We start from the raw sequence: 10566 nt of genomic DNA, 5'->3' as shown, positions 1-10566 counted from the left end.
GTTCTTCGGGAGAATCCAGCGTACACAGCGTGGTGTGGGCTGGGAAAGTCCTATAAGGCGATGGCGTGGGCATAGTGAAGCCTCGGTTAGAGGGGCAGAAAGGAGCGAGCTTGAGAGCGGGAGGGTGGGGGCAGGAGAAGCTGGCCCCCTCCCGCCGAACCCTGGGGCGTTGTCATTCGGAAAATGCGAGTGCCCCGACACTGACCCCCGCAGCCGCACCAGTGGAAGTAAACCGTGAGGTCTCGAACTCTCCCACCCCTGCCCGGACCCCTCCTCCGGCATCTGCTGGTTCTCCTCCCTCACCCTTCAGAGCGGACCCGGCCTTTCACAGGACGTAGAGATACTGCTTGATTTATTTCACACTCAACCCTGAGGCATGCTTTGAACCAGTGTCCTCCCTCCTCCCACGCCGGGGCCGCCGAGCAACGTTTGCAGAGGACTGGGGTTGGAGGAGGGTGATCCCCGTATGGCGGGGACAGTGGGTGTCTGCAGATGTTGACAGCAACGAGTGGACTCAGGTTGCTCCGGGCTGGTACTGACGCCATCCCACAGCCCCCAATTCTCGAGAGGGACAAGAGACAACAGAGTCCTAAAGGAGCGGACTAGCAGCTGACGCGCCCCGGGGCAAACCCACGCAGCATCTCAGAGGCCACACGTCCGCAGGGAGGGGAAAGAGGGTTTGTCGCCTCACGCCACAAGCGTGGGCCGCCAGGGATGCGGCTCCCGCGTCAGCTTGAGCGTGTAGCTGCGCAGGCGCGGGCAGTGCGTGCGGAAGGCATGCAGCACGGAGGGTCGCACCACGCAGAAGCAGTGCACTTCGCGCAGGCCCACGCAGCGCTCTGCCAGCTCCTCCAGCGCGGCGTCCAGCTCGGCAGAGGCGGCAGCGCGCACCTCGAGCGCGCGCAAGGTTGCGGCGTAGTGGCGCGCTGCGAAGCGCACCGGGCCTACGGTGTCCCCAGAGAGGCTGAGGCGCAGCGCAGCCACGGGCACAGCAGGCTGCAGGACGCGTGTCACGCTCTCGGCAGGCAGAGCCGGCTCCAGCTCCAGCTCTACGGCCAGTCCAGGGTGGCGGCGGCTCAGCTCGGCCCAGGCTTCATTAGGCAGGGGCGACGCGCGTGCGTCTTCGGGACATGCGCACCGCAGGGCCAGGAGCTCAAAAGGTGCGCGGTCTGGCGCCGCCAGTGCCTCGAGCGCGGTGCGCGACAGGCTGGCCAGGTGCAGGCCGAGGGCGCGCAGGCAGGGGCAGGCCTCTAGTAGCTCCAGCACGGAGCCTGGCCCCACGCTGCCCACCAGCGTACTGTTATCCAGGAAAAGGCTGCAGAGCTCCGGGCAGCCGTGTGCCACCTGCAGCACCAGCGCGTCGTCCAGTGTGAAGGGCAAGCGCCTTAGGTCGAGGTGGCGCAGCGCGCGGGCGGCCCTACAGAGGGCGTGCACGGCGTCCAGGACGTCGCGACCCGAGTCGAAGAGCCGCTTTTCTCCGCGGCACTCCAGGCACAGGCCTCGCAGCTCGGGGTTACGGCCAGCCAGTGCGGTCAGCAACTCTATGGCCGCCAGGCGGCTCGGCTCCCTGGACGGCACAAATTCCAGACGTAGATTCTGAACGTGGTCCAGGCAAGCGGACAGGTACTGCGGCTGCATGCCTTCTAGCTCACAGTCGCAACTTGGGGGTAGAGTGGTGGAGAAAAGGCATCAGCCGGCCGAGTCCCCGCGACCTGGAGAGAGGCCTCTAACCCACCCCTCAGCCTGGGTTCCAGCTACCATCCCCACTTCCTGCCCCCTCCCCACATACCTCCCTGTCCCGACCATGCCTGGTCGCTCCAAGGTGATGCTAGAAGGGAACTCCCATCCTATCCATTTAGAAGACTTCAGATGCATCTGCCGCTGGTTGAAACCTTGCCACGGAGAGCCAATGATATTTTAAGAACAGGGCTTTCTCAGCGGTCTTTAAGGAGGGGGGCGTGGCCTCTGGATTGCCAGGTTCACATTTGCCTCTGCTACTTCTCAGCTGAGTAAGGAAGTGATTAAATCTCTCTGCCTCAATTTTCTATCTGTGCAACGGAGATAATAATACCACCTATCTACCACATAAAGTTTTAGTGAGGATTAAATCAATTAATATGTGTAAGGCACTTAGAACAATGGTTGGTACACAGTTGGTGGCCAATAAATGTTAGAAATTATTACACTTTGGGGGGGGGGGGGCCGTGCATGTGGAATCTTAGTTCCCTGACCAGGGATCGAACGCACGCCCCCTGAATTGGAAATGCCCAGTCAACCACTGGACCGCTGGAAGTCCTGATTACGCTTTTTAATATGGGGAGAGTCACTGTATCTCCCCAAGCCCTGACTCCACCGAGCCAGGGAGAAGGCGGGAGGGGGAGGAGCCTGCTCACCTGATGTTCGTGTTGTGCCACACAGTGCTGCAGGTGGCAGCGGCAGCCCAAGCTCTGCAAACCCTCGCGGCAGCGGCGCGGTCCCGCAGGGGCAGGTGACGGAAAATGAGTGCCAGCACCTCCTCCGGCAGTTGTTCTCCAGGCTCCGCCATGGCCGGGAGCAGGGTGGGGGTTCCGCTGCAGGAAGGCCAAAGTGTTGAGGGAAACACCTGGAGCCTACGCGTAGAAATGCTTGTGGCCCAGGAGCTGCTATGTAATTTGCAGAGCCCAGTGCAAAATGAAAATGTGGGTCTCTTTGTTCAAAACATTATTAAGGGTTTCAAGACAGTGACAGCAGAGCATTTAACCAAGTTATTAAACCAAGCCTGGGGCCCTGTGCAGTGCACAGGTCTCAGACCCATGAAGTCTGCCCTGGATGCCGAGGATCTCTGATTCTCCTTTAAACTACGTTCTCACTTGTTGAGCAAATCCACGTTTTATGCTATATTAGAAAGAACTCAACCACGACCGGTGCACCACGTTGATAAAGCCGAATACCGGATTTGGGATGATGCTATGGGATCTTTCTTCTAGTTACCAAAGTTTTCTCTGAGCAAGTTGGAAGGCGGATGCACAGGCTCTGACTCCAGACAACCACGTCCTCCCCCCAGCTCAGAGGGCCCAGACTAGTCTCACAGGGGTCACTGAACTGCTTGCCTCCCAATTTCGACCCTGAGTACTAGGGGAGGACTAAGCCCAAGTACCGAGGACCATTGAAATGAGGCATTCTCAAAGGGTGCGGGGCATCAGAATCACTTGGACACTTGTTCACACTACAGATTCCACGGCCCCACCTACTAAGTTAGGCTCTCCGAAAAGAGTAGGGCCCAGGAATCTGAATTTCAACAAGCGCCGGTGGATTCTACAGGTCCCAAGTTGAGAAACCCGGACCTAGCCCCCGCCAGTCACTAGAGAGTAACGATAGGGTTAATAGGGCGGGAGCATTAGGGAAAACTTTTAATTGGCAGAGACCACAAGCCAATCAGAAAGCAGGGACGCGGGTGGGGCACAACCGAATCCGCCCAGAGAAGGGAGGCTCTTTCGTCCACCTCGCAGGGGGAGGTGTCCCGAGAGCTTCCAAGAGAAGGCCGGCGGGGCGGAGAAAGTCTTGGGTTTCTGGGACCTGAGGAACCCTGGGTTCAAGTTCCGATCCTGAACCCCAAGCAGCCCAGGCTCCCGTTGGGCGGCTTAGGTTCAGCTGGAATTCGGCAGACCCACCTCAGAGAGAGCGCGGTCTTTGTTGGAAAATGTGCGTCCTCTTTGAAGTTGCCAATTTTAGTTTAAGGTCCTTAAAGGTTTTCGTACCCAACGTTTCACGCCACTGGCCAGTTTTCTATTTTCTAGGCTAACGGTCCCTGCTGGAATTTGCGCCTCGCGTATCCTGGGGCTTCTGATACCCTCCACCAGGCCTGAACTTGGACCCACCGGCACCCTGTTCAGAGTGTCAGGGAGTATCAGAGATCAGAGATCTTCGAGCTCTACCACACAGAAGGCACCAGAAACGTCTGGTCCTCAAGGGGCACCTCCTTGTTGATCCATCCGTTGCCCGCTGGAGGAAGAGGAGCAGCTCTCACCCTGGGGCCCTCCGGCCTCGTAAGAACCACAAGTCCTCGAAGTCCCTTGCCGCAGGCTGTTCTCCCTGCTGTTTAACCTCAGGCGCCAGTTTCTTACCTGCTCAGCGGACCAGGTGGGTTTTGCCCAGAGACTGGGGACTGGCGGCGGAGGACAGTGGTGGGAAGGAACCGCGGGGAGCCCGAGGGGCGGGACGCCGGGACAGAAGGGGCGGCTCGCACTGGGGCGCCGCCCCTGCGCTCCGCGCACACCCGGAAGCAGCGCGAATCCAGTGGAGCCGGGCGGGCGTGGGAATCCGGGACGAGCCGAGGCGGCCAGGTTAGTGCAGAGGGTGGGTGGGCTTCCCAGTGCCGGCAGGAGCCGAGGTGGATCCTGGCTCGGAAGCATGGGCGCGGCGCGGTTGTCATCCGCGGCTGCTCGGGTCAGGTGGTGGTGGTGGCCTATTGGGCTGTTTCCGTGGGAGGAGGGAGAGAGGGTACGGACCTTGGTCCCCGAAAGTTCCTTGTCCCAGTTAGGGGATTTCAAGGGGCGGCAGGACCCTGTGGGTGAGAGGACGGGGTGGGGCTGTTTCTGAACAGATATTTGAGCAGAAACCCTTTGCCCTCCCCGGCCAGTAGCAAGAGCAGAACTCCAGAACGAGGGAGGCCGGGGAGCTCCCCTCGAGAGCTCGGGAGCGGCCCAGCTGAGTAGGATGCTGGGACTCTCAGCCTGTCAGTCCTTGAGGGGCCACGCCCGCCAGCAGGCCGTCACCGTCCACCCGGCCAGAGGTGGGGCTACCCGGGGACTGTTAGGCCGTGTTAATAGAACGCTGCACCGGCTGGCTCCCGGTCATAGGGGCACATTTTCTTGAGTCGGTACCCAGCTAAGAGTTCCTGGAACCCAGCCCGGCCCCGCCCGCAGAGAGGCGGACTCTGGGTGGGTGGGGCGCGGGGCTTCCCGAGGAGGGGCTTCTTTGGAAGGACACGTAGAAAGGAGTTCCCAAGGGCGCGAAACGAGCCAAGGGCCCCGGCCGCTTCTCAAAGGTTGTCTGTCCTTCTCGACCTTTAGCCTGGCAGGCCTGTTTGACTTCTGTTTGACTTCTCCCATTTGTCCAGTCGTAGTGAGTGTGAGGGAGCTTCCCCCCTCCTCCAGGTTTTCAATGTCCCGCAGGTAGGCCTGCTGGGGAGACTTCCACCCTTACTTACCCATCCCTTCGGGCGGGACTGCATCTACGGGGTTTACATAAAGTAGAATATTGCTAAATACAGTGAAAATAGAAATCACGCCAAGTCTCCCCCTTCCCCAACAGAGGTAAACAATGGTAACTTCCTGTTAATTTCCAGACTATGGTTTTGGGTAAACACACAAGTATTAATATGTCTTCTACCAAAAGATTATGGGGGGGTGCTCAAAAGGTACATCCCTGTGCTCAGACGCAGGGTAGGGTTATCAAGTATCATTTTTCTTGCCAGGTCTGGGTGATGCTGGAGCGCCCCTTCCCAGGTACTGTCCCAGCTTTGGCTCTCACGTTAGGGTCTGGGGGCAGATCTGAAACACAGAATAAACAGAAATGATTTAGTTCACATAATGGAAAAGTCCAAGATGGGACACAGTGTGGCTAGGAGTGCACTTCTTCATCTCTTGGCTCTGTAGCCTCCTGCGCCAGTTTCATTCTCAGTCAGGCTCTTCCCAAGCAGTGGCAGAGGAGAACTACCCTTCCTTCTCGCTCAGCTTCAAGATAGGAAGGGAAACTTATGCCTCTTTCCTATTGATCCAGCCAAATTTGCAGGTTGATTTTGATTGGTCCAACTTGAATCCTATGCCCAACTCTGAACAAATCATTTCAGGAAGGCGAATGGAATATGCAGATTGGCTAGGCCTGTTTCACTTGCCCAGGCCTGGAGCTAGGGAGTGGAGTTAGCCCTTCCAACAGGCATGTGGATTGAGACAAGGGAAGAGGGAAGGCCCCAGAGGTCAGTCAGGATTGCGGGAGGAAATCTGGGCAGGCGCAAACTACAGGTGTCCTTTGAAGTGAAGCCTGGAGATATAGTAGGAATTCAGGTCAGAAAATCAAAGTGGGGGCTGTGGTCCCACAGGGATCCTGGGAGCTCAAATTTAAGCTGAGGGCATACCATACCAGCACATGGGTCTGGTTGTGCTGTGGGGCATGGGCACCATCCAGGATAAGGATGTCTCCAGTCAGCTTTGAAAAGAGAGACACTCGGGCTTCCCTGGTGGCGCAGTGGTTGGGGGTCCGCCTGCCAATGCAGGGGACGCGGGCTCGTGCCCCGGTTCGGGAGGATCCCGCATGCCGCAGAGCGGCTGGGCCCGTGGGCCATGGCTGCTGGGCCTGCGCGTCCGGAGCCTGTGCTCCGTGAGGGGAGGGGCCACAACAGTGAGAGGCCCGCGTACCGCAAAAAAAAAAAAAAAAAAGAGAGAGAGAGACACCCTGGCCTGAGGAGGGAGCAGAACTTGTTGTTTCTGCTGCAACATTGTCCCTCTCCTCTTCCATCCCTGTGACCCTGGGCTCTTTCTCTGAGAAGACAGTGGAGAGACAGTCCTCACTGAAAACCTTGGCTGGGCTGGGCTGGTTTGGGCTGGGCTGTGCAGAGCCAGAAGCACAAGGGGCTGCCTGTGGGATGAGGAACTTACCCTCATAAGTATGCCAGCTGGGTGGGGACGGCTGGATGTCAGCTGAGGGGACAGCTCGGCCACGTGGGACTGGACAGTTGTCTCCAGAGCTGGGTTGAGGTGATCTGAATGCGTATCTCTGTCCCCAGGAGGCAAGATGGCGGCTGGGCCAAATGGGCTCGAGGAGTGGGTGGGCAGTGCCTACCTATTTGTGGAGTCCTCGCTGGACAAGGTGGTCTTGTCGGATGTCTACGCTCACCCGCAGCAGAAAGTGGCAGTGTACAGGGCTCTGCGGACTGCCCTGGCAGGTGCGTGAGTGGGCGGGCACTTGGAGAGGAAAGGCCGGCCTGGGGCCTTTTGTGGGCGGGGCCAGGGACTGAGACCTCACCTCTTCAACTCTGTGGGCCTGCGCTTAACCACCACTTTAAGGAAAAGATTCGTTAGGGAAGGGAGGAGGAGGACGCCTGGTTGTGTAGGGTCTGTCTTCTCTGTGTATGCATGTGTACCCTCGGGTGTAGACTTGTGTCTCTTGTGTCTCTGTATGATCTATGTGTGCACTAACGTGCCCCTGCTCCATGCCCCCCACTCCCCGGATCAGCCCGCTCACTGCTGTCTACTAATCGCGCCTCTCTCTTCTTTTCCTCTCTCACTGCAGCACTCCTTGCCCAAGACCCCCTCCCCAGTACCTACCTTTTGGGTCCCCTTTTCCCATCTCAGGGCAGAGGCCACTGGAGGTTGAAGCCAATAGGGGGATCTGGCTCCGGCCTCAGAGCGACGAGAGCCTCTCTCCTTCCAGGGCGGGGGGAGCCACACTAGGAGGCCGAAAACCTGAGACCTCTCGCCCCCTGTTCCGCCAGCCACCTACCCAGAGGGCTTGGCTGCCCAGGGCAAATGCCCCTTTCTACCCTGCAAAGTCTCTTGCATGTCCTTTTTGCCCACCCTCATTTGGGGCTTCAGGATTGGGGATAGAGTAGCACACACTCCATCCTAGGGTGCTCCCTGTGATAGGTCCTGGCCTTTATTCTGGGTTGTTGCTGTTTGCATCCCAATTTGCTTCCCAGCTGGGAGCTCTGGCGTATAGCCGCGCCCCTAGGTCTGGGGATGGGGAGGGCGTCTTACCTGGGGCTTCATCCGTCCTCCGGCCTCTTGGAGAATGGCCCCGCAGGGGGACCACATGCCACCTGACTGCCTGCCTTCGCAGAGAGTGGCGGGAGCCCCGACGTGCTGCAGATGCTCAAGATCCACCGCAGCGATCCGCAGCTGATCGTGCAGTTGCGTTTCGGCGGGCGCCAGGCCTGCGGCCGCTTCCTCCGCACCTACCGCGAGGGGGCACTGCGCGCCGCGCTGCAAGGGTGCTTGGCGGCGGAGCTGACCCTGCACTCCGTGCCGCTGCAACTGGAGCTGCGCGCCGGCGCGGAGCAGCTAGATGCCTTGCTGACCGACGAGGAGCGCTGTTTGAATTGCATCTTCGCCCAGAAGGTGCGGCCGGGCTGGGGCCAGGGTGGGGTGGGGATTCGCGGCTAAGACCCCCACCGACGCCGCACTCCCCTCCCTAGCCCGACCGGCTCCGGGATGAGGAACTAACAGAGTTGGAGGATGCGCTCAGGAATCTGACGTGCGGCTCGGGGGGCCAAGGGGGCGACGTGGAGGGCGCTCCGGCCCCCTCGCAGTCTCTGGCACCCTCTCCGTCGGAGGAGAAGCCACCGCCGCCGCCGCCGCCGCCGTCTGGCCAGACTTTTCTGTTCCATGGTCAGCCCGTAGGTGAGACTCCCGGAGAGAAGCAGAGGCAGCATCCTGGGGAGGATGGAGTTTGGGGAGGGGTGAGGTCTGCGCGGGATAGTCGCGGGGCGGAAATGGAAGGGTGTCCCGAGCTCACTCCGCTTCCCACTTCCCCTGCAGTGAACCGGCCGCTGAGCCTGCAGGACCAACAGACGTTCGCGCGCTCAGTGGGCCTCAAGTGGCGCAAGGTGGGGCGCTCCTTGCAGCGCGGCTGTCGTGCATTGCGGGACCCGGCGCTTGACTCACTGGCCTATGAATACGAGCGTGAAGGGCTGTATGAGCAGGCCTTCCAGCTGCTGCGGCGCTTCGTGCAGGCCGAGGGCCGCCGCGCCACGCTGCAGCGCCTGGTGGAGGCGCTCGAGGAGAACGAACTCACCAGCCTGGCAGAGGACTTGCTGGGCCTCGCAAATCCCCATGGCGGCCTGGCCTAGCCTGGGTACCAGAGAAAGGGGCAGTCGGCCAGTTGCCCAGCCAGGGTTTGGAGCACCTGGGTGACTGTAGGGTCCCTTCTAATGCTACTGCTGACCTCCTGTCCACCCACGGGACTCTGACGCCATACTTACAACCAGATATGGCTGCCCTCTCCGGGAGTCAGACAAGCACCCACAGTGTCTGCTGGGGTGCCACTGGGGGTTCTGTTCTAGATACTAGGATAGAGACAGAGCGTATGGGTGACCTGCTGCAAAAGGTCGACCTCACCTTTTCCCACCGCAGAAGAGGGGCTTTCAGCCAGACCTTACCTCTTCATTCATAGAACAATTCATTACTATTCATTAATTCAATATAATTCATTAAGGACCTGCTGTATCCTAGGCATCATCCTGGGTGCTGCAAATACCGTGGTGAACAAAACACACGAATCCTGCCTGTCCCCAGTTCACACTCAGTCTGAGACTCTGAATATTAAGAAACAGTAATAAAATACTACCAGTTTTTTGATGTGAAAAATACAAGGAGTTGTGGGAGCAACTGAGCAGGGGCCTAACCCAGGTTAGGGGTTAGGCTTCCTGGGAGAGAAATGACTGTGAATGTTGTGGGTGGTGGAATGAGAGAAGGGCAATATTCTGGGCATGGTCAGCCTCAGGTGAGGTCTTGAGGAAGGTGAGAGGAAGGGATTTAGAACAGAAGGTTTAGAGAGGCTGGATCTAGGGGTGGGTGGATTTGCAGAGACCCATTGGTGAGTGGGGGAGGCAGAGAGCATGGGGTCAGGTAAGCCAATTTACAGAGTTTGGATTTTATCTGGAGGCTAGTGAGAGGCCTTTAAAAGGTTTTGGCAGTTAAGGCTGGGAGGCTGGTGAGGATGCAGAGAGAGAGAAAAGACAGTGCCCCAGGCTGGGGCAGTTAGCAGCAGAGATGGAGGGAAGGGATGAACATTGAGTTAGGACAAAGGACAACAGGCCTGGTGACACTGAATGAGGGAGGTGGGAGAGGACTCCAGAGTTTCTGCCTTTGCCAGTTGGAGGGAAGGTGGAGCTGCCTGCTGAGATAGGGGCACTGGGGGAGGTGAAGTGCTTGCTCTGTTTGGGACAAGTTGGGCATGATGTTCCTGTAGAACATCCAGGGAGAGAGTCCAAGGATAGCTGGATCTATAGTTTTGAGTTCAGGAGAGTGTCGAGGCCCAGGATTCAGAAATGTACAGGTGGGAGTGGGTGGGGTGGCCCAGGGGGAGGTCCTGAAGGTCACCAACCAGAAAAAAGAGCAACCCAAATTGGAAGGAGGAAAACCAGATTTGGAAGCCAGGGGAATACCCACCTGCTGTGATGGAGGCTGCAAATCTGTCAAAGCTGCGGAGTGTCCACTGGAGTCGGGGAAAAGGTTACTAGGTGGGGGCTGTTTCTGGGACATGGTGTGGACAGCCTGAAACCAGAACACAGGAGAGATGGGAGGTGAGGCAGCAGAGACAGCCGGAGTAGAGGACTCCTGAGAAGTCTGTGACCGGGAGAGTGAGGCTCAGGTCGGAGGGTTTATTTTGTAAGGGAGAATATTGGTGGGAAGAAGTCAGAAGGCGCAGTCACAGCCACTGGAAAGAGGATGGCACTGGGTAGCAGTGCTGGTTCTCACAGTCTGCCCTCATAAACTCTTGGGTGGGGCGGGGCGGGGTGGGGTGGGTGTTGTCTACTCCAGGCCCCACTGCATGGCTGGGACCTGGAGGCTCTGAGTTCCAGGAAGAGAG

The 10566-nt window shown here is 58.6% G+C and overlaps 2 protein-coding genes across 3 annotated transcripts; one reads left to right on the top strand and one right to left on the bottom strand.

The window, feature by feature from the left end:
* Positions 1-352: 352 nt before the first annotated feature.
* Positions 353-4411, bottom strand: FBXL8 (F-box and leucine rich repeat protein 8). Its single transcript, XM_059999132.1, has 3 exons — positions 4104-4411; positions 2394-2570; positions 353-1660 (listed from the first exon to the last, which is right to left on the bottom strand). Exons 1-3 carry the CDS (start codon positions 4409-4411, stop codon positions 688-690), a joined length of 1458 nt encoding a protein of 485 aa, XP_059855115.1. The 3' UTR covers positions 353-687.
* On the top strand, positions 3901-9340 carry TRADD (TNFRSF1A associated via death domain). 2 transcript variants are annotated; one of them, XM_059999133.1, is made up of 5 exons: positions 3901-4119; positions 6764-6922; positions 7816-8093; positions 8171-8375; positions 8514-9340. In XM_059999133.1, the coding sequence occupies exons 2-5, from the start codon at positions 6772-6774 to the stop codon at positions 8822-8824; spliced, it is 945 nt and encodes a 314-aa protein (XP_059855116.1). In that variant the 5' UTR covers positions 3901-4119; positions 6764-6771; the 3' UTR covers positions 8825-9340. The 2 variants fall into 2 exon arrangements, with proteins under 2 accessions (XP_059855116.1, XP_059855117.1); XM_059999134.1 differs by lacking the exon at positions 3901-4119 and adding an exon at positions 4271-4322.
* Positions 9341-10566: the final 1226 nt, after the last annotated feature.

This window comes from Delphinus delphis, chromosome 20, assembly GCF_949987515.2.
Source record: "Delphinus delphis chromosome 20, mDelDel1.2, whole genome shotgun sequence".
NCBI lineage: Eukaryota > Metazoa > Chordata > Mammalia > Artiodactyla > Delphinidae > Delphinus > Delphinus delphis.
Note: the sequence above shows the minus strand (reverse complement) of the source record. Positions and strands in the feature narration are given on the sequence as shown.

Bases quoted from the DNA above. Each gene is read 5' to 3' on its own strand.
- FBXL8 (XM_059999132.1), bottom strand. From the start codon at position 4,411: ATGACAACCGCGCCGCGCCCATGCTTCCGAGCCAGGATCCACCTCGGC. The intron at 2,571-4,103 runs GTAAGAAACTGG...GCCTTCCTGCAG, and splicing joins CCACCTGGTCCGCTGAGCAG to CGGAACCCCCACCCTGCTCC. The intron at 1,661-2,393 runs GTGAGCAGGCTC...TCTACCCCCAAG, and splicing joins TGGCACAACACGAACATCAG to TTGCGACTGTGAGCTAGAAG.
- TRADD (XM_059999133.1), top strand. From the start codon at position 6,772: ATGGCGGCTGGGCCAAATGGGCTCGAGGAGTGGGTGGGCAGTGCCTAC. The intron at 8,094-8,170 runs GTGCGGCCGGGC...TCCCCTCCCTAG, and splicing joins ATTGCATCTTCGCCCAGAAG to CCCGACCGGCTCCGGGATGA. The intron at 8,376-8,513 runs GTGAGACTCCCG...CTTCCCCTGCAG, and splicing joins GTTCCATGGTCAGCCCGTAG to TGAACCGGCCGCTGAGCCTG.